The sequence below is a fragment of the Nuphar pumila genome, chromosome 9, assembly GCF_984573655.1.
Source record: "Nuphar pumila chromosome 9, dmNupPumi1.hap1.1, whole genome shotgun sequence".
Classification (NCBI taxonomy): Eukaryota; Viridiplantae; Streptophyta; class Magnoliopsida; order Nymphaeales; family Nymphaeaceae; genus Nuphar; species Nuphar pumila.
The window spans coordinates 24,226,296-24,249,912 of record NC_143257.1 but is presented as its reverse complement, the minus strand read 5'-3'; the positions used below and the strand labels follow the sequence as shown (position 1 = coordinate 24,249,912).

Below are 23,617 nucleotides of genomic sequence, written 5' to 3'. Positions count from 1 at the left end.
TGGAGTCATATGAAAGGATGCACCCGAGTCTAAGAGCCAAAGAGTCTTACCGGGAGGAGAGAAGGTGGTCATGGCGCCTCCGGAAACGGATCCCTTGAGGAGTGGTTGAAGAGCTTCCATGATTTGATTGAGAGACAAAGTAGCATGATTGGAAGTAGAAGAACCTTCCTCCTTGGTTGATTGGAAAGTAGTAGACATAGCCACCATCTTCTTCCATTTAGGACATACCGGTTTAATGTGACCCGGTTCTTTGCAAAAATGACATATGATCTTACTATAATCTCTTCTTCCATAATGCCCACCATTTTCTCTTCCTCCTTGATTTTTGTTAAAATGAGGGGGTTTATAGGTTTTAATATTATTCCCCGGTCTTGAGACGGCATAAGCACCCTCATCCTCATCTTTAGAGGTAACGGCCAACACACTTAGATTGGTTTTATTCATTCCCAATCTAGTTTCTTCTCCACTTAATTTGGTAAGCACATCTTCCAAAGGAGGGGAAGAAAAGAAAGATAAGAGAGAGGATCTAGTTTGTTCAAACTCGGGTCTAAGCCCATTTAAAAAGTTAAAGAAATGATCCTCTTCTAATTGTTTGGCCCTCAATTCAATAGCCTCACCACTCCATTTAGGTTCTTGGAGGGAAAGCTCATCCCAAATAGTGGATAACTCGGCGAAATACTCTCTAACGGACATTTCTCCTTGTTGAAGGGTTAAAGCCTTCTTTTGGAGATAGTATTTATGGGACAAATCTCTTGAGGTATACATTCTTTCAAGATATTCCCATACTTGATATGCCTTTTTAAACTTTAGAATGTTGACATTAATTTTGGTCTCAACCGAAGAGAAGAACCATGAGAGTATTTTGTAATTTTTCATTTCCCACTCTTCATGCTTCTTATTGTAATCTTCAAAAGCTTTTTCTCTTTCTTCTCCCTCAAGAACCTTGATCTCCCCTCTCTCAAGGGTAGTAATTTTTGGTTTGGGTTCGGGAATAGTTCCTTGAACATATCCCCAAAGACCCTTACCTTTTATATGGGCCTTCATATTCTTGGCCCATACATGATAATTCGTTCCATTCAATTTGAAGCCAAGAGAGAAGTGAGAATCCTTTTCGCCCATTAGAGAGGATACAAAGAGAAATAAATGCGTACCACAATGCGAAATGAGTCCCTTCTTGATGTAGGAAGCTTCTAAAATATAGAATGAAGAGCCGAGTCTTCACTCCAACCACCACAACTTAATGGCACGCTTTACGAGGTACTCCAACGAAGAGAGAAAAGAGCACGATCTTCTTTTCCTTTAAGCCTGGCTCTGATACCAAGTGAAAATATCTCAAAAATGAGATAAAGTGTGCGATAAGCACAACACCACCAATGTGCACAAATGCACAAGAACACTTAGAACAAATGTACACAAAGGTACAATAAAGAAACTCAAATGCACAAAGGCATACAAAATATAAAGAATTTTATTGAGAAGAATGGAGAACAAAAGCTCCAAGAAGTGAAGTTTACAAAGGGGGAACTCCCCTATTTATAAGAGGAAAAGGAGCCTTGGAGGGGCTCCACTAGCTGTTGGAGCCCCTCCAACAGTTAGAATTCTAACCGTTGGAGAGGCTCAACAGCTAGTGTTGAGCCCTCCAAGGTTGACTTTGAGTCAACAAAAATAAAGACAAAAAAGAAAAAAAAAAAGAAAAAAGAAGAAAAGCAAAAATACAAAAAGAATTACAACATATTCATAATTATGAATATGCGCAAAAAGGGAAAAGACTAAAATACCCTTGCGGATTTTACAAGAAAAAAAGAAGCATATATATTTACATATATATATAAAGATAGATACATATACATATATACGTGATGTATATATGTATATGTATCTCTCTTTATATATATATGTAAATATTTACATAAAGAGAGATACATTTTAACACATTATGCATGTGATTTTCTAGAACCTCATTCGCTATCGGGGTATCTACATGCCTCGCATGACTCGATACCGACCTCGATAGACGGGATACAGGTTTCTCAACAGAACCCCACTCGTCTGCAGGACTGCATACTCAAGGAGTCAGGATCCTTGCAAGGTATCCCTCTCCTTAGACGAGGATGTAACGCTAGCTCCCAACTCAACTCTCGTCGCAAGAGAGAAAGTGGTAAATGCCCCTTTGCATCATCCACGAGGATGCCCTTAAGGCAAACGCAAAGGGCAAGAACCTGCACGTCATCTGCAATAGCAAGACAATACCAACACATATGCAAAAGCAAGAGCCTAGGCGCAGAGTGCGACGGCAAGATAAGTGCGGTAAGCAGAAGTGCGATGCTAAACCTCGATGCGATGCGTGACGGCAAGTAAAGACTGACATAAGGTAAAGGGCAAGGATCGCGAAACTGCGTCCATGAGTTAAGTGCGTACTCGTATAAATATATATATATATATATATATATATTTATTTAATGGTCGTTTTTAGTTTAATTGAATTTAATTCAATTATCCAAGTCTTCCGTGCAATCTTCCCCTACCTCGGAGAGTTACGAGCTTGCTGGCGTCTGCGGATGTACACGACTGACGGCTTGGGTCGCGGAGCGCGAGTGGGATCCGTTGTAGCTGCAAATATGCGACAATCTTAGCACGCTAACAGCAAAACAGAAGGTCGGAGTCATTGCCATTGACCTACCGCGAAGGAAGCAGAAGCAGGTGCAACGGGTCCCTGTCGACCTGCTTTCGGCAAAGTACGAGGAAGCAGGAGGTTGTACCCCTGCCCTCAAAGAGCGAGGACAGGCAGGGTTGCGCCCCTGCCTGACGAACAAAAAGAGAGGCAAGGGGGCTTTACCCCTGCCTGACGAAGAAGCACAGAGGTAGGGGCTCGGCCCCTGCCTAATGAAATGCGAACAGGCAGGGGGCGAAGCCCCTGCCTGATGCCAAGGAAGAACGAGGCGAGGGGGCTTGCCCCTTCCTGTCGAAAAATAACGGAGGCAGGGGCGATGCCCCGCCTAAAGAGTGAAGAGGCACAGGGAGGGGCTCGACCCCCCCCTCCCCTGCCGTAATAAGAAGCAGGGAGGGGGGCGCCCCCCTCCCCTGCTGTAATAAGAAGCAGGGAGGGGGCCGACCCCTTCCGCTGCCGTAATAAGAAGCAGAGAGGGGGTCGAACCCCTCCCCTGCCGTAATAGGTAGCAGGGAGGGGACTCAACCCCTCCCCAACTTACAAGGGTGCAGGGAGGAGTTGGGCCCCGCCCCTGCAGTATGAGGGTATCGGGAGGGCTCAACCCCTCCCTTACCAACCACAGCACAGGGAGGGCTCTGCCCCTCCCCTGTGATTTAATGGGACAGAGAGGCGGCCTGCCCCCCCGCCCCCTGCGCAACGAAGAAACGAGGGGGGAAAGAGAGAGAGACAGACGAGCGAGGGAGAAGAAGGGGAGGAAGAGCGTACCTGGTGGTCGGCGGCGGCGTCAGAGAGAGTCGCCGGCGGCGATGGGCTAACGCTGGTCTCCGACGAATCGAGGGTGACGAGAGGCGGTGGGTGTCGGGGAGAGAGATGAGAGAGTCGAGGTGGAAGGGCAGTGAGGAGGGTTTCGTAACCCTCCTCCCGCCTGCCTCGCTGTCTTAAAAGACAGCGAGAGGCGGTGGTCCGGGTCGGGTCCGGATCCGGCCCGCATCAAAAAATTTTTTTTTTGCTGTTACAGTTTGCATATACAAAGCCTACAAGAAAAGTCCTAATCCGGTAAAGAAAATGGCTCCCTTCATTCACTTTTGGTGTGAAGTGATCCTTTACCTTCAAAGAAGTGGGAAGTTGGGTAAAAGACTGCACCCATGAATTCATAGAGTGCACCTAGTGTTAGGATCCTGGTGGTTTAAGGACTTAACTTTACGCACCTTAATCACCCTAGGGCTTTTTGGTGTATTGGTTAGGCACTTAACATTTGATATCAGAGCAACTACCATATCTCGAGTTCGAATACCGGAAGGGACAACCTAGGAAAAAGGCTACCTAGACTAGAGTGAGAGTCGCCAAAAGATGGAGAGGGCTACCTGTAGTTGAGGCCAAAGTGAAAGCCATCCTAGAGTGGGCCGTCGAGGACATTAACTGCGAAGCCTGGTGGGTTGTTAGGATCCTGGTGGTTTAAGAACTTAACTTTATGCATTTTAATCGCCCTAGGGCTTTTTGGTATATTGGTTATGCACCTAAAACCTAGGTCCTAGGTTGCCCTTGACTTGGTCATGTGTCCTAGTCACATAGCCGAAGTTCAATATAACAATACATGGTATGTCCTAGTCGACTAGCCAGAGTCCAATATAACAATACATGGAGTCACCAAATCTCAGACAGACTTAAGAAAAAAATTGTTATAGAACATGCCATGTAAAACCCGAGATTTCTTATTTGAAAATATTTCAAATTAATTCAAATTGGGCCTAAATCCATATTTCGGATCTAGGACCCATAAAGGGGTATTTAGGCTTAAATGTTTGCGTTATACTAAAATAATTAGTAATAAATTAGAAATATACCTATATATATGTATATATATTAAGCAAATTCGAGGATCCACTTGGATCCAACTTGCGGATCCATATTTTGGGGGTTAAAATTTTTATGTTTAAAGTGAGATTTAAAATAAATAAAATTTTTAAGTTTTTAAAAGTTTATCCGAGGATCCACAGTGGATCCATTGGGATCCACTTGTGGATCCATATTGTTTTGGGGCCGGGTTGCGGGTCCCGGGTTCGGACCCGAGCCCCACTCTATGATAGCCCTTTTAAGAGAAAAGGGCAACCCGATAAGGGTTGCCCGATACGTTGTAACAGAAAAGGAAGGGGGGCAGGAGGGGGGTTACGCAGGGCGTAACCGACCTCCCCCCCCATCACGGCTTGAGGGGGGCTAATAAAAGGGAGGATGGGGAGTTAGGGTTTCCCATCCCTCGCCTCTCTCTCTCCACTCAGTCCCCCATCTTTCCCCGTCTCTCTCACTCGCTCGGTGCGCACACGCCGGAAGAAAGAAGGTCGCCGACGAGCAACCAGCAGCCATCAGCCCTCCTCGAGCATCCCTGTCACGACAGCAGTGGGGGCGACTCCAGCCAGCCCGGTGCTCCCGCCACGACTGTCTCTGATCGCCGGAAAAGTCATCGGAGAAATGTACGGTACTTCTTGGACTCGGGGTGAGGAATCGAACGTGGGTTCGATTCCATGGGTGGATTGAGGGGAGGATTCGGGGATTAGGTTGTTTCCCCATTTCGAAAACCCAAACGATTTGGGGATTCACTGTACCTAACCCTAAACTGTAGCAAAGTTTATCCCAAATCGATTTGGGGATTTTTCTTACCTAACCCTACGTTGCAAAAATTCCTAGCCCAAACGATTTGGGGTTTGGCTGTGGTATCGGACTAGCCCCATTCGTGGGATTTCCGATTCTTTGAAATGGATAACCCCAATTTTTGGGTGATTTCTGTTTTGGGACCCAATAACCTAAATACTAAAGGGAAAGAGGAAACCGAAGTCTGTTTATTTTGGGTGCTTTACATCCTGTGAGCCGGGCCATAGCAGGCCCAGCCGACCCAGTCGGCTGGGTGCTGGCCTGTAACTCGTATGATTCAAAAAAAAATATATATATATATATATATGTATGCTGTGCATTTTCTGCTATGCCATGATATTATTCACGATATGTTTGCCTATTTTCTATGGATATTCATCTGATTTACTGAACTCCAAGCATGATCAAAGATTTGTTAATGTGTTGTTTTCCACATGGAAATGCACCTGAACTGAATCTGCGTAAAATATTGAAAAAAAAAGAGGCGGCCTCAACAAGTTGAATTGTTGTAAAATCAAGTGTCTTTATGAATTAATTTTTGGGAGGTTTAATGCATGCTCACTGACCCCTTTCAGAATGTATAAACCAATTGCTCCGTTAGGATGATAAACATGTACATGTTTGCTCCAACGAGTTTGAATTATTATAGATCCAAGTGTCATTCATGAGATAATTTTGGAGTTTGATTTCGTGATTAATAACCCATTCATGTTGTGTAGGTTGATTTCTCCCTTATGATTATAAACAGTTATATGTAATGGCAGCATAAGATAGATCATTCATAATGATGTACATTGTTTGGTTGTTGTTTTTTTTGTTGTCCTAACATGATATGAAACCATACATAGTATACATTGAAGATGTTCAGAATTTTTAAGTATTTAGTTTGGCCGAATATAAAGCTTTATTATTCAATTGTAACCTGTTTCAACTGCAATCGTTTATTGTCGATATTTCTAAACATGTTACATAAATTGTATTTCCAATGTAACGTACATTTATGGTAGCTTGTACTGTATTCTTTTGATTACTCTGATATTCTTGTACTTGGTTGCTGAACATGTAAAGACTTATCTCATGCACATGTGGGATTCGAGATTAGCAGGCTCTAGTAGGGCTGTAGAGTTCGTTTTCTGTAATACGTCACTACCCGTTTGGGTGGATATGTTCACTGCTCAATCATGTTAACTGAATCCTGCATATTATACTGAAATAGAACCAAGAATGGGGTGAATGAACTGGGCATCAGTGTTGTGTTGTAGAATTAGTCACATGAGAAATATTTGATGACTATACTAGGATGTTGCTTGTATTTGGGGTCACATTTAGTTACATGTATACTTGATTTACATGTGAAAAGGTACATGCACACTCACACACTTAAAGAAACTATGGATTGGTTAAGACCCCTATGTGATGTAGGTAACACACACATTGAAAATGCATATGAATAAATTATGACGTGCATATGTTTGGGGCATGAATATTTATGCTTTTGGCATTTTGGCCTAGTATTGTAAATTGATCACTAATTTGGTTTTATTACGTGATGCACCGATGGCCAAATTGGACCATCACCGGCCTGGAGAGCCGTGAGTTTGGTTTTCTTTTATATATGTTTTTTTTTAAAAGCATCACTTAAATCACATAAGATGGTTTGACACTTTACTACACTGTTCTTTGTGTTTACACGGGCTGGAGTCCCGAATGGGTCCCTGCAAGGGAGGATGCGGGGTTTTCACTTTACTTTTGCATATGTGTGGCAAACTTAAAGAATGAACTTTAAATAAAAATATAATGAATAAGAACAGTGTAATATACCTTCTGGGATATCTCATCTGGAGTATGAGAATCTTAGTTATCCGGTCTTGGGGAGACTGTGAGGATACAAAAACTCCGTGTGCATTGTTGCCCCTGAACCCGATATTGAGGTTCTTCTCCTGGCCACGGTTTTAGGGAGAATCCGCCACTTTACCCGGGAGTGGTGTGTTAGTCACAGCTGTGAGTTTATGGTACCAAGGAAGTGGCACTTATGGGCGTGGGGTGTCCCTTGTGTCCCCGACATTAAATGTGGAGGTCTAATGTTCCGATGGATGGTGTTGTTTCCTGATATCGGTCGAGGGCTAAGTTGGAACCCAGTAATAAAATACAAATTGTGTGTTAAGCTACCCTGGGAACCTACTTGACCTCGGAGTTTGTACCCGTTTGGTGTATCTGCGGGCCACGGTAATTAAAAAGAGGAACTTAAAGATGTGTGCATCTAATAGGGCATGCATATGGAAAGATGAAACTTAAATGAAAGATAACAGAAGAAATCATGCATTGCACATAATCATGCATTTTTCTGTTATGCATTAGATCATGCATGTTTGAATCATTCTTGATATCATGACATCATTTGGTGGTAGCATACGCTTTACTTCGTGAAATCATGCTGAAAGGTTGGTTATTTAGTTGTTGATATATGACATTGTTTACTGTTATTGATTGGTGAGTAAATGAAATCATTGGTAGTTATGAAAATTTAGATGTTGAAAATTTTATATCTGCACTCACTCAAATCACTGCATGAAATCTTATCCATGTTCTTTCTCTCATCTGGTTTCTTTAGAAGTAGTTGTGCTCAGAATTTCGGTTCTGACACCCTACTTTGTTGGTTTTTCACAGGAAATGGTGAACAGTGAAGTTGGGCATGCATCTGGGGATGGATGAGTTATACTTGGACTTGTCAGCTTCAGTAGAGGATATTGTGGCTCTTTCTTTTGTCTTTCAGTTCTTTTAAATTCTGCAATTGTTACTTTACTTTCAGTTGAAGAAAACTGTGTCTTTGAAATTTTATTACTCATTAATAAAAGAGTTTTAGTTGGTTGATATGGATGATAATTGCAACTTCGTTTGTGGTGTGTGGTTATCCAACTGAAATTGGAACTGTAGGGACCCCAGGTCTCTGGGAAGTTTTCCGCAACTCTTAGAGAAAAAAAAAAAATTTCAAAAAAAAATTTCCGCATTTTTCAAAGGTAGGAGTTGGGGTCGTTACATGCCAAGTGGGTCCAAAAACATTCTAAGTAGTTTATAAAAAATGATTTAAACACTTACGTTTCCAAGAAACATTTAAAAGGAAAGTTATTAATGATATACTATGAATCCAAAATGAGAACTTTAATTACTTTGGATTTTTTTTGGACATGATAAATTACAAAATATGTTCTTGTGGGATTCAGGACTATTATCATCCCCATAACGAATTAGGGCTTCTATACCAGTTAGACATCATTGACATGCTTCAGTCAGCTTAGGGACATATTTTCATCCCATCGTTCCATAAAAAACTCTAAACTGGATTGGATCAAATTCCTATTCAGACTTGAATCTAGGTTTACATACTAAAGACTCCATCGGGAATCCAACTACATAATTTGAGATAAAAGCAGTATCATTCCAACTTAATCATAAGGTAACATAAATTATCTAAACAATAACATGTTTATACATATGAGTCAAAAAATCATTTCAGTCTAACTAAGATATAAAAAGACAAAAATATCTTAGGATCGTCGAAAGGATAAAAACATGGTCTATTAGCCTTGCCTTTGCGTCAGGACACCACACTATAGATCATTCATCACCTGAAATCCTCATAAAACAAGGTCAGACTTATGAAAGCCGGTAAGTTTTTACTACTAACATTAAGCTTGCACATGCTGGAACATTCATCACAAACATGATATCATAGTTTAGCAATTTAACATATCATGATATAATTGAAGCTGAAATAAAGAGCAAACATGTATCTTAACATTAATGTAAATAGAAACGCGTATCTCAATATCATTGCAAATAGCAAATATGTATCTCCACATTAATGTAAATAGCAAACATGTATCGCAACAATAGAGAATAAATAACATTTTTTATGTCATTGCATATCTTGTTTTTCTTAATTAACATCCTCGGGTACTCAGGTATAATCCTCGTGTTTGATGAGGTCATGACAAGTATTTATTATGCTACTTGATTTTTTTTTCCGAAGTGCCTAACAGACTGGATATCCAAAGTGAGCGACCCATGATTGTGAGAATTCCCGCAAAAGCTAGACGTTCAGTAAAGATTGCAACCCAGGACTATCTGCAGTAGTTGGGATATGTCACCTAGGACACATAGACAACCCCGACCTGGAGACCAAAATGGATGACATCGCTCCTATAAATGTTCAGTAAGACATGTAGGTAAATCTATATATACTGATGTCACTCGAGGCTGTATCATCTACCCTCTCAAAGGTAGATCATCAATGTGAATGAATTACAAGGTTTTTCTTAATTAAATGATTTATCATTTCATGTACCTCGATCTATGAGGCAAAACAGGGCTCAGTAGCATAAGTACCCTCTCAAGGCAAGAGTCATGCCATGATGCTGTTATGTGTACTCAAACCCATTCTACATTGCTCTAGCGCCTTTAGCCCATATGAACGATTCATCGATGAAGGCGAGTATCACAAGTCAAGGTGTGGATGTATGCATGCAATATACGGGGTATGACATTTTCTTGCGCACCTTATGAGTTCTTATTAGACCCGAGATCGTATACGAGCTACAAAAAATATAACATGGTTGGCATGCATAACAGAGTTAAATGCAATAACAGTAAAATCACACAAGTGTGTCCAATGACATAACGAAGGTTCCTTGAATCATATGCTCAACATAGACAATAATAGTGCAAGCATGTATCTCATACATAGAACATACATATCATGCTTCCCATTCATGTCATGCATCATTTCATTACATAATTAATTCATGCACTCATGACATACATCATCTCATTTCATACTTAGCTCATGCATTCATGCACATGCCTTTTTGTAATACCCGTGAATTTTATCAGATAAATAAACTTGAAATTGAGGTTAAGCTGGTACAAGGTTATTTTTATTGTTTTAATTGTTTATTCGTAACTGGATCTCGGATATCCTATTTGGATCTTAAATGTTGGATCCCTAATATCCTATTCAGAACTTCGATATTCCATTCAGATTTTAGATATCGGATCACGAACCTTAAATTGAATATTTAATAATAGATTCATAAGATTGGATCCTCAGAGTAAATCGATTTTTTTAATGAGAAAATTTCTATATTGGACCTACAACACTTTAGTAGGAATGGGTATAGCTTAAGGCGATATTCGGATCCACAATATTGCATTTGGATCTTCGACATCGGAACTTCAATATTAATCTGGATTCTTGTATCCAAACCGTAAGGATCAATGTACATTTAGTGGGATCCATAATAATTCATTTGGATCCATAGTTCCAAATCAGAGTGATCAAAACTTCAGATTCCTGGATCTAGATTTTATTAAAGGGATTTACGAAGTACAATGGATCCTGGATCCATAATAAGTTATATCAATTTTTTTTATGTAAATGGATCCATATTAACCTATGAAAGACCCACAAGATCGTATCGAAGAATAAACCAAATGTATTAAGAATATAGTATTTTAAAGCTTGTAATAATTTGAATCCTCAGACGGATCCAATTTGCCCAACTGGGTGGATTCATTAAAGATTTGGGCCGCGGGTCTCGGTGGTGGCCAAACCGAAACCATACCCAATTGGGGTGTAATATATATATATATATATATATATATATATATATATATATATAGAGAGAGAGAGAGAGAGAGAGAGAGAGAGGGAGAGAGAGAGATCCGCAGTTGGATCCGTATGGGTCCAAATATCGGACCCAAACCATTGATGGGCCGCAGATCCAAACCGTGGCCAGATCGCGGGTCGTGGATCCGGTCGATCCATGCCCCGCACCTCACCGTGCGTTAAGTAAAGAAAAAAAAAGGAGAGGCCCTACCCGATAAAATGGGCATTAGGGTTCTGAGAGAACCCTAACGCAGCCGATAGGAAAAAAAAGGGGGGAAGGTTTTGGGTGCGCAGCCGCCGGGCGAAGGGAGGAAGGTAATCGTCTCCTTCCGTTTCGGGACCACCCTCCCTATTTACTCCCCTCCCACACCCCTCTTCCTCTCACACTGTATCTTTCCCTCTCGTGCTCTCTGGCACTCTCGTTGTCTCGCCTCCCTCTCGGTTGTGCCCTCGCTCCCACTCCTGGTGACCTCCCCTCTGCAAACCCCAGTGAGCCAGACACCCGCCTCTCCCTCGCTTCCTCCTGTCTGGCACACCTCGACGCAGGCCAATGCCACCGGCGACCTCGCACGACAGCCGACCCTACCCTCTCTTCAAGATTGCGGTGCGGTTGGGGCAAGCAAACCCTTCCACCTGCGACAGCAGCCACCAAACGCCGAAAACATGTAGGTTTTTACTGTGCTTTTCGCATATGTATCAAGTTACTAGTATGTGTTGGATTTGTCGTGAATCCCAAATAAAAAATTTGGGATTTGGTTTGCTGAAAATCCCAAATCTTCGATTTGGGGATTTCGGATTTTTCGACGGTAGGATTAACAACGATTTTGTAGGGTCTATCGTGATTTTGTCGGGCATTTGTTCCAAAGATGTAATGGTTTGCAATACAATCCCTATGAGTGGACTAAAGCTGTGCAAAACCTTGGTTCTGTGTGGTTACTGATTATCGTAAAGGGGTTTTTGCATATACTGATTTTTGGAAATCCCAATTCTTTTAATCCTCTGTCCATTCTATTGGACCGTGCTGGACCTTGCATGATATATGATCAGGCGTGTGCCTACTGAAATCTAAAGTAGTCAAGACCCTTTATGGTTATGGCTACATTCGACTTTCTTTTAATAGACCAGTTCATTAGAAAAAAATGGGGATTTGTAGTTCTGTACTGTCTATACTGAATGGGTGTGTTATTTTTCTTTCCTGCAAATGTTATGTATATCTTAATGATCCAAGCTATCTGGTCTTTTATTCAGAACATCGATTACTCCATTTTTTTTGGGACTTGCATATTCTGTTGTTTCTAGTAGGTTGCAGTTCTGTGTTTTGTTTTAGTTGTTGTCGGTGAAGAGATGAATAATAATAACTTAGAAGTTATCATTATTATGCCTGAAATTAAAGACCTTCTGGGGTTGCTAATGCTCACCCTTATCAGATACTCTGATCTGATTGTTGGGTCTTAAAGTCAAAAACAATATGTTTTGCAATGTTAGATTTGATCATGTAATATGTACATTATAGTCCACCCATCCAGTTAATATACAGCATGTTATGTTATTCCTTATAAGCACAAACATTCCAACAAGTGCCATTAAAGCATCATGAGTACCTTTCCATGTCATCGTGCTATTGTTGAAGAACGTATGTCGTCATGAGTGTCATTAAGGCGTTTTGTTATTCCAGGTAGATTTTATCATTTCAACAGTTGGAAACTTAAAGACATTTGTAAGACGCTCGAACATGTTGACAAGAATGCTTGGTTACAGATGCGAGCAAGGACCTCTACCCCATCCGGTATCGTCCATTCACTCAGTATATGCAAATAAGTAGAAATACCCCTGTTTAATTGTAAAGAGTTGTTTAATTGTAAAGAGCATAATAGAAATTCTTTATATGGATGCCAGATAAAATTTAATTGGGGACCAAACTCAACATATCTCCAGATTGTCTGTTTTCCCAGGCCATACTGGATTTGTAAATATTGCTGGTTTTCTCTTTTATTATCAAAATAAAAATGGTGCTGCAAAATCTGTCTTAAAGTTGCCCCCCCCCCCCCCTGCCTCGCTGTTTTTTCGGCAGGGGGGTGGCCCACCCCCTTCCTTGCGCTTTTCGGCAGGGGGTGGTTCCCCCTGCCTTGCGCTTTTCGGCAGGGGGTGGCCCCCTGCCTTGTTGGGTCTTCGGCAGGGGGCAAGCCCCCATGCCTTGTTGGGTCTTCGGCAGGGGGCAAGCCCCCCTGCCTTGATGGGTCTCGGCAGGGGGGGGGGGCAGGATATATATATATATATATATATATATATATATATATATATATATATATATATATATACATATGTCTTTACCTCCAGGATGCGGTTTCGCGATCCTGGTCCTTTTCCCTTTCTGTACTTTACTTTTCATCGCCGTCGCGCTATATGTGCCAAGGCTTTTCTTTTCGTACTTTCCTTTCTTGCCTTTTACTTTCAGGACACGGTTTCACGATCCTGGTCCTTTGCTTTTGCTCTTTCCTTTTCAGTCTTTTAATTTCCTTCCGTCCTGTCCTTTTTTAATTTCCTTCCGTCCCGCGCTTTGCGCCCTGGTAATTAATTGCGTATGCTTGCCTATCTACTTTCAGGATGCGGTTTCACGATCCTGGTCCTTGTTTACTCTACTTTCTGGCTATTTCTTTTCTTAGCCCCGCGCTTTGCGCCCTGATAATTGTTATACGTATATATACGTATATTTACTTATGCCTTTACCTCCAGGACGCGGTTTCGCGTTTCTGGTCCTTCGCTTTCTTGCTTATATTTTCTTTAGCCCCACGCTTTGCGCCAAGGCTTCGTTCGATCACATGTCTTTACATCGAGGATGCGATTTCGCGGTCCTGGTCCTTGTTGATTTCATTCGTTGTTGCCTCTGCTATTTCTTTTATATATATAGCAAATGTTACTTTTCTTTTTATTCCAGCAGTCTCAACTATTGTCGTGGTTGGCAGGGTTGACAACAGAGCTTAGCCAAGCATAAGAGTGCAAGTATCAACGTTCAAACTCCGCAGTGAGTTAAGAAATGAGATACTGGTTTTTCCTAACTCGAGAAAAGAGCCTTGTTGCACGTAGGGCTGCTGTTTCTTTAGTCTTGGGCAAATGATTGGGTTTTGGTACTATTGCAGCGCTAATATGATTTGCACGGTGCAATGAGTACCACGAGATAGATAAGACTTCAATCGTGCAAGGGCACTGGTTTCAAAACACATATAAATGACCTTACATGCGCCTTCACAGGCAAGATGCTCGTTTGGGTCTAATGAACCAGAGCATGAAGAATGAGGCGGCGGTTAAGAAACCTCCGTCGTGCTCAATTCGACCTAGCTTCACCAAGAGAGAGGACGAAGGGTACCAACTCCGATGGACATGCCATTATTGGCTATATACGGGCAAAAGACTCGACTTCCCCAGTCATCGGAGGTTAGGAGAAAGGGGCTGCAATAGATAGCCTAACACTTCTGCAGAAGTTGGATGCATCCCTACTGGGCCTTTGGGGGCTTGCTCTCTCGACCATCGTTCGTCCCCTTAGGATAGGATTCAGTCAGTCAACCGAGGTATCTTAAAATACTTAGCATAATAAACCCTCAAATTGGTCTCAGCTATTTCGGCTCGTGTGCCATGTACGTACCCGCATGGCCGGTTAAAAAGTGATAACTAAATTAAACATGCTCACCCTTCAACTGTTGTTTTTGTGTACTTGTGGTATCACGTGCTAGCATACTTTGTGAGTTTCTTGTGCTTCATACTGTGGTATGTTTAATTGCTTTAGCTCTTAGTTGTTCTTATTCTTTTACACTCCTACTAGTTTTTCATGAGACTGACCCGTTTTATGGGCAGATGATGAGTAGTGGCGGCAAGCAGTCAATGGTGCATGTAATGTGGCTTGAGGCTGTACTCTTTCTTCCAGATTTCTGGCCGTCGTTACAAGGATTTGAGTTTTGGGTTTTTGCTTTAATAGGGGTTGGGCCTCCTATTTTTCATTGTACAGTAACATTTTGAAATTAAGGATTTAACACTCTTTTCAGCTTTCTACTATCTTTCGCTGTTGTCACTTTTGGTTTGTCGAGTTAACGTGCCTGGGATTTGACAAACTTGATTTTTAAAATAGAAAGATACTTTTGAAAGGCTTTCAAAAAAAAGCAGAGTTCAAGTTTTAAGAGAATTCTTTCAGAGAAACTTTACTCTTCAAGTTGAGAAATTTCGGGGCGTTACATGAACTTCTGCCTCTCCTTCTTCTTCCTTTCCTTTTTTTTCCTTCTCTTTTTTCTCTCTCTTTTCCCCTCTCTCTCTAGAATATCGATTCTAGAGAGAGGAAAAGAAAACCAGCCCTTATATAGACTTTCTAGACTTTATTTTTATTTCCCCTCTTTTTTTATGTTATATTTTAATAGGATCCTCTAGAGGGTGACACCCCCTCTAGAGTCCTTATTCAATAGAGGATAGAGTTCTACATTTGTAGAACTCTATATCTCTCTCTAACTACTTCTCGTTATCTATTTTTATTTTAACTACTTTTGGGATTTATCTAGAGGGTGATGCCCCCTCTAGAATCCCCTTACTAGGTAGAGTTCTACAAATGTAGAATTCCACTCTAACAAGATAATTTAAAATTTGAAATTCATTAATTAATATCTTTTTATTAATTATTTAATATTTAATTATTAAATAATAATTTTTAAGAATATTTCAGAGGGTAACTCCCCCCTCTAGAAGTCCTCTCAACGTGGAATTCTTACTCAATTTAACCTTTAGATTGAATTTAAAGTTTTAAATAGGTTGGACTTGGATTTCGAATCGGGATCCAAGATCCAAATCCATATCCATATCCAAAATTCATATGGATCCCAACCTGGATCAAATCCTAGTTAATGTGGGTCTTAGACTGGGTCCAAATCCATATCAACTTGGATCAAACGGATCGGATCCGATCCAATCTTGAAAATGGTAAAAGTAGAGGCGGTTCATTTTTTAAAAATGCGATTTTCGGACCAACTGTAACCCGATTTCAGAAAAACAAAATATCAATGTTCTCTGAATTATAAGACACATCTAACGGTATACTTACCTAATTTTTGCCTTTGAATTTTGCCTGAATTTAACCTGAATTTCACTTGATTTTTGCTTGATTTTGAAGGCTAAAAACAAAAAGTTTCTCAAATATTATTCACCTCATTTTGGTCTTGTCAACGGGCCCTGGGCCACGCCCAGACTCTGGCTGACATTGCCTATAATTGAGGATATTTTTCATGATTTTATCAACTTTATAAAACACAACCAAAATTTCAGAATTTAAAACTATGAAAACACGCACGATATTACACCTGCCCCACAGAAGTTATGTGGACAGGCCTATTTGAGGATTCACAAGGTAGGGCCAGAAACTCTGCAGAGTAAGGGAAGATGTTCCTTATATTTTAGTTCTAGCAGCATACTCGGTTATAGACCGGTACAAGGACTCCGTGTCTATCTCACAATCGCTGCATTTCAGGATTGATCGCTTGGGATAGACTCAATTAAGTTATAGAGGGAGATTGAAAATACATGGAATAATAAATACCCCTATGGTTGTTTCTGAGCGGCTATACCCTCTTTTGTACTAGATGGGTCTAAGATAATCAAGAGAAACAATGCATTAGATTCTTAGAAACACTTTTGACATGTGTATAAACATAATGACGTAGACATGTAGATTGCTAATGTTTACGAATGTCATTGCATATGGGCATACATGTGAATGAAAAAGACATATATATTGGTCATGAGATTGACCAGATGAGGTAAGTCAAGGACTTGACTGAGATGCATATGTGTTTGATACGCACTAGAAAGGTCATGATAATGGACTTGTTCTTCTGTTATGAAAATGCAAGAGTACACAAATGTATGAATGCATATCATGGTCATAAAATTGAATTGTTTATTCCATTATAAAAGAATGATTATGGATGTCATAAATTGCTTAGACTTGTATGTCTTGTTTGCTTGAGAAGCATGTGCGTATAAGATACATTGGAATGGTCAAATACATTTGACTTGTTTAATTATATGCAATCTATGGATGCATATGATATGATTGCTAAGGACTCGTATGTCCTGAATTGTATGGATAGCATGTGTATGTGTTTCATGCTGGATACGGTCAATGAGACTTGACCTATTTTTTCTTTTGTATAATTATATCTGTTATGTGAAACTAGTGTATTCATTTATGTAAATGAATGCAATGGGAATGAATGAATGCAATGTGAATGAATGTTTGTAAGTAAATTCCCTTGACCCTCATTTTATAAATAATGAGAATCACACTATGGTTGTACCAATTAAACTTGATTGTATTCTTCAAGTTTAGTTTGGAGATCCTACGGGCGCGTTGTATTAATGCCTAAACAAAAATTACAGATATCATCATGGAGGATTGAGGCAGGAGGACGTATCCGAGCTTCTTGGAGGGCCCTGCTGTTACTGAGTTACTGATCTCTGGGAGATCAAAACATTTGTTTTGAATTTGAACATTTTCAATGTATTAAACACTTCTGTTATTTAGAATGAAATGAAACCTTTTGCATATGTCATGGTTTGCTTTTTAATTCCAAAGGTGAAACTATTAAGCTCACCCCTTCAAATATTTTAAATCTCAATCTTATTACGTAACTCCTCAAATGTCTTAACCTTTAAATGTATTTCATTTTTCGTATTTATTATATGATTTTTGTTAGTGTAATAAACTCAATCGAGTTGTGTCTACGGATGGTTTCGACCTTACCTGATACTGAGGGGCTAATATATGCCCATGCTTGCTCTCAGACGGGCCGTCCAGTATTTGGAACGGTTGAAACATGATCCTAGATGAGCTCGTTGATGCATTACTCTTTGGAAGCCATGCTTAGTTTTACATGAATGAAAATTTTTAAATTTTCTCGAAATTTCGGGTTTTGAAAAAAGTTTTAAAAGGTTGAATTTTTTTGGAATGTTATAATACCACAAGACACTAGGGTTCTCTTCTTCAAAGATGTGTAGGATGAAGTCCCAAGTGGTACCCAATTCTACACCAATGAAGGTAGAGAAGATGAACCAAACACCTAAGCCTCCAAAATTCGTTGGAGAGAGAAGAGAGAGAGAGAGAGGAGTGATTTTCGAAAATCCTTGAAGGGAGTGTGAGCTCCTTCACCTTTTTGAGAACTATTTATAGAGCAAATTAGGGTCAGAGTGAGATGAGTGGTTGAGAGTGATTGGGGGAGATGGAGGGTTAAGATGAGGTCAAGCACTCTAAAAAATTATTATTTTTTCAAAGATGCCCACCTTTCTCAAAAACCAAAAATCACTTTTTCCAAATTTTACCAAAATAGAAACATTGCAAAAAGCCTTAGAAATGGTTTCCATTTTGTGTTTAGCCTTGGGGAAGGAAAGAGAGATAGAGATCCTTCTAGAACTAGCTTGGGATCCTAATGAGAGAAGGACCCTTGGGTTCCACTCCTTTCATGTGTTTCCCAAGGGGCATCCTCATGGAAAATCACCGGAACCCCCTTGTGAGCTAGTTGGTTCAAATCCAACAAAACCCTAACTAAAAATTTTAATATTTTTTTTTAAACTCCCACACAAAATCAACTACACCTTGGATCCCTAATTGGATCCAATCACATCCAATTAGATCCGATTCAAGTCTAATTGGATCTGACCTAAATCCAATTGGATCCGATTCAAGTCTAATTAATTTTATTTATTCAATACTTAGCATTATTTTTTCACTAACCATGGTTTAATTAACTTGTATAGTTAATTATAATTTAACAGGATAATTAGCCACCAACTTAATTTATTCAACAATAAATTAATAACTATATTAAATTGCTAATTAATTAAATTTCTTAATTTGATTGTCAATTAGCCATTAATTGTCAACAATACCTAAGTTAAACCCAAAACTTAAGAATTTAACACCAATCATTCACACAGGTCAATCAAACAGGAGAAGGAGAAATAAAATTTTCTTGTACTGAACCCATCAATTCCTTTATAAAATTCCTGAAATTTTGTGGGTCTTACATAAACCACCATTTAAGTCTGTTGCCTAGCACCATAAGCTTAGTGAAGATTAGTTAACAAAATGGTTTAAGGCAAATAAGCCAATGATGGATCAATGTGTATGCATGTTCTAAGTTTGTCCTGGGTGAAAATTGTATTGTATATGGTGGCATGTCGATGGGACAACAATCTATAGGATCTTAAGCTTCAGACACTCCATTGCATATAATCAAATTGTTATCTAGACTAAGCATCAAATTTTCTACATCCTGATTCAGCGTGACAGTACCATGGAGAAGTTTTATATATTGGTATCTTTGTAAGGTGACACCAAAGAAGTGTATCTATTTTCATTAACATGCATCTAGTCCAAACCTAGCCTCATGAATGTGTGATTAAAATGTACATCAACTTTGCTATATCAAATGAAACAATTTTTGTTTATGAACAAGATCCAAAGTCCGGTTCAACAATTAATTACATCATTTTATTTAAACATTTTCAAAATGGGACTCTTGCAGATTCTGATTTTACTTTAACTGGATACTAATGCATGGCAAAACTAAAAAGTGCAGTAAATAGCACCTAAGGATCCTGATCCAATTTATAAGGCTTTTATTTGCATCACTGCCTCCTGCATCCTACCTGTTTTGAGATTTATATCTAATCAAGCAAGCAATGATTGCTTAGGAGATTGAAGGGTCCTAATTTGTCCTCTGTTATCACTAAATTCGCTCCAGAGACTTGCAACATTTATGTTATATCTCGACACAAGGTCATCAAAAAACTGGTGAAAGGTTTGCAAACTTATACTCCTGTTTTTGATTTGTAGTCATTGTTAAGTATATGCCATGTTATCCAACTCTTGTGCTATTTTGCAGGGAAGCTACATTGCTCTAAAAAGAATGATCAAACTATTTATAAAACCACCACCAATCAAAGACAGGATGATACCAGTCTCTATAGAAGATTAATCAAATTTTATGCTTCACGTACTGACCCAAAGACAAAGAAGCCTTCTGGTATTACTTTACCAGAAAATGCTGATGAAACAAAATTGAGTGAACATGATGATGGTGGTTCTTCTCATAGATCGAGTAGTTCAAGTGAACCCTTAACCATCTCATGTGTTCCACCTGTTGGAGAACATCTAGGAGTGTCTCACGAGGATGCTCACTTGATGGAGAAAGAAGCTGCAGAAGCTTTGATGCCTGATGATCATAACTCTCTATCTAGTCTGAGGGATGGCCCTGCCCTTGTACAGAAACACACTAGGCCGGTGAGAATATCAGAGTTTAGATTAAAGTCTCTTGTGATGCTAATTTCTAGTAGAACAATATATTTGCTAGTCCAGACTTTGGTATTTCCATCTATATTAACGTTGGATAGGAGGTGAAGTGAACAATTAATTTACAATATTATGAACCCTAATCTAATGACTCTAGTATCTATATTTCTGCAGGCTGAGGCTAAGGCTGAAGTTGAACGTTTGAGGCATGAATTACAAAATACACTTGCCATGTACAACAAAACTTGTGGAGACCTTGTTTATGCTAAAAAAAAGGTATGATCTGTACATTGCTGTGTGTCTGCACCTTTTATGTGCATCCGCAAACTTGTATGTGCACATTGAACACATGCATCAAGACATACTAAGAAACATGACCTACAACAGGCCCAGACACTTTCTATTGAATACATTGAAGAAGCGAAGAAAGTTAAAGATGCCCAGGAAAGAGAAGAAATGGCAAGAAGGATTGCTGAAGAGGAGAAAATTAAGCATTTGAATGCCATTAAGGAAGTTGAGATTGCAAAACAATTGCTTGCAAAGGAGGCCTATGCTAGACAGAAGGCTGAAGTAGTGGCTATGAAAGAGTCATCAGAGAGAAAGAAGCTTGCAGATACACTTTTTTCATGTGATCAGAGGTACAGGCGATATTCTAGGGAGGAGCTGGAGATTGCAACAGACAGCTTTTCTTTCTGCAAGAAAATAGGTGAGGGAGGCTACGGGTCTGTCTATAAATGCAGCCTAGATCACACTCCTGTGGCTGTAAAGGTTCTCCGCCAAGATGCATCCCACAAGAAAGAAGAATTTCTTAGGGAGGTGAGCTATACAGACATAAATCATTCTTATGATAATATTGGCATGGCTATTTCTTGCTTTACATATAATAGTTTACCTGGGAAAAGCTTGGAACTTTGTATTTTCATAAAGAAAAAATTTGAAAAATAGGAAAGAGATTGATATTTTTTGAAAAACAACTTTCCTGAAAAGATATCATGATAATATTGCAATATACTTGTGTTAACTTTAAGATAACAATAATATCATGAGATTTTTTAAGTTATTTTGATATCTTTCAAATGTTAATGTGAAGAAAGCCTTCAAGAATATGGAAATCGAAGATATTTCAGTATTTGCAACTGTGATTGGTATAAACTTGATCCTTGGGCAATCTGCTAGCACTAAAAATAAAAAGAAATGGTTATTTTGAAGTTGAGACCTTCTGGTTCAGATAGGAAAATATGCACAAGCTGGTACAAAATGAATATTTGCGACATTCACAGAGCCTGGATGAGTTGTCTCAGTTCATTTCATTTTTCTTTTCTTTTGATGCCATGTGAAAAGATTGGCTTAATTGGTATTCCATGGTACTTTTATGTCTTTTATCATTGTTTTCTTACGTATACAATCAATAGAAATAATTTTACACGCATAAAATATGAGATATTCCTGTTTGCTGTCGTCAACAAAAAAAATTATATGTTTGCATGATTGAACTGATTGAATGATGTAACTTGCTGGATTTTCTAATTTAAAAACACTCTCTCTACATGCATGTGTGCACATGCACACACTGCCTGTAAATTGAGGCTGAAAAATTGCATATTTTTAATATGGAACAGATTCAATTCATTCTTCTAAATCTGTGCAGGTTGAAGTTCTGAGCCAAATACGCCATCCACACATGGTGTTACTTCTTGGTGCCTGCTCTGAAAATGGGTGCTTGGTCTATGAATATTTGGCCAATGGAAGTCTTGAGGACCGGCTTTTCTGCAAGGGAGGTACACCACCTCTTCCATGGTGTGTACGCTTCCAGATCGTATATGAAGTGGCATGCGCTCTTGCTTTCCTGCACAGCTCCAAGCCTGAACCAATTGTTCATCGGGATCTGAAGCCAGCAAACATCTTGTTAGACAGAAACTACGTGAGCAAAATTGGAGATGTGGGTCTAGCACAGTTAATGTCAAATGTAGTTCCTGATACTGTCACAGAATACAGAGAGACCCTCCTAGCAGGCACACTTTATTACATGGACCCAGAATACCAACGAACAGGCACAGTGCGACCTAAATCAGATCTATATGGTTTTGGTATTATCATCCTTCAAGTGCTGACAGCAAAACCTCCTCTGGGACTGGTTAAGATAGTGGAAGCTTCCATTGATGATGGTTATTTTTCTGAGAAACTTGATAAATCAATCAAAGATTGGCCGATTGCACATTGTGAGGACCTAGCTCTGCTAGCACTGAAATGTACCAGACTAAGGTGTAGGGATAGACCTGATCTAGAATCAGAAGTGATTCCAGAGCTTGAGCGGTTCAAAGATATTGCAGATGCTCATCGTTTTAAAATTATTCAAGGAAATATTTCTATACCTCTCCCATACGTTTGCCCTATTCTACAGGTTTTAAATTTTACACCTAGTCGGAGTTTTTCATTCAAATGTTCACTCTTATGATATGTTAAAATAAGTGTTCCATTTACCATTTTCTTTTGTATGTGTCAGGAAGTTATGAACGATCCACACATTGCTGCTGATGGGTTTACATACGAATACAGAGCGATAAAAGCATGGCTAACAAACCATGACATATCTCCCATGACCAAGCTTAGACTTCAGCATTTGGAGCTTACACCCAACCTTTCTCTTCGCTCTGCAATCCAAGAGTGGAAGCAGCGGGTTCTTTCTGGTTCTGGCATCTGAGATAGCGATTGCTCTTAGAAGGATGTTCCTTTTCAGGTGTCTGATGTTCAGAAATGGTTGATTGGTAGAAGTCACTGAAAAGGACAAGTTTTGCTCCCGAATGGTGATTCTGTGTTGGGATTTCTGTAATCCTGGTTTTGTGATTAAAGGATTTACAAAAACAAAAAGGTTGGAGATGTATATACTGTCAAAAGTAATGGATATAATGCAAGGAAATGTCCTTACGTGAACGCCTTCAGTCCTTTCTAATCATGGGAACTTTTACCGCAGGATGTCAAACTTGATTATGTTGTTTCTTGAGAAAGAAAATGTGAAAGACTTGAAGAAGCTAAGCCTTTTACCCATCCAGGACCCAGACTCATTTCCAGTGGGCATTCGGGGATCAAATTTGGTCCTAACTCAGCACCACAGGTGTCTTTGAGGTCAGGTCATGCTTGGCCGACTTGAACTCAGGCCCATGTTTGGGAGTCGAACCAGATTACCAGGGTAATGTTTGTGTCTGTTCAGGTTCGTGATTGATTTTTTATCCAGATCTGTGCAACTTGTAGCTATATGAAAGCTTCTTAAAACCTTGGAAGCCTGCTTTGGAAGTGTCAAACTGCACATTTTTGGTCA

General features: G+C 39.7%; 1 protein-coding gene across 1 annotated transcript in view; it reads left to right on the top strand.

Moving 5' to 3' along the window:
• The window catches only part of LOC149828496 (U-box domain-containing protein kinase family protein), a 99,199-nt gene extending 75,868 nt beyond the window's left edge, over positions 1–23,331 (top strand). Inside the window, exons 4-9 of the mRNA XM_090017621.1 lie at positions 19,704–19,810; positions 19,895–20,292; positions 20,476–20,577; positions 20,689–21,117; positions 21,950–22,702; positions 22,805–23,331. Coding sequence (XP_089873747.1) covers positions 19,704–19,810; positions 19,895–20,292; positions 20,476–20,577; positions 20,689–21,117; positions 21,950–22,702; positions 22,805–23,002 — 1,987 coding nt within the window. The 3' untranslated portion in view covers positions 23,003–23,331. The remainder of the gene's footprint in view (positions 1–19,703; positions 19,811–19,894; positions 20,293–20,475; positions 20,578–20,688; positions 21,118–21,949; positions 22,703–22,804) is intronic.
• The last annotated feature ends 286 nt before the right edge of the window (positions 23,332–23,617 follow it).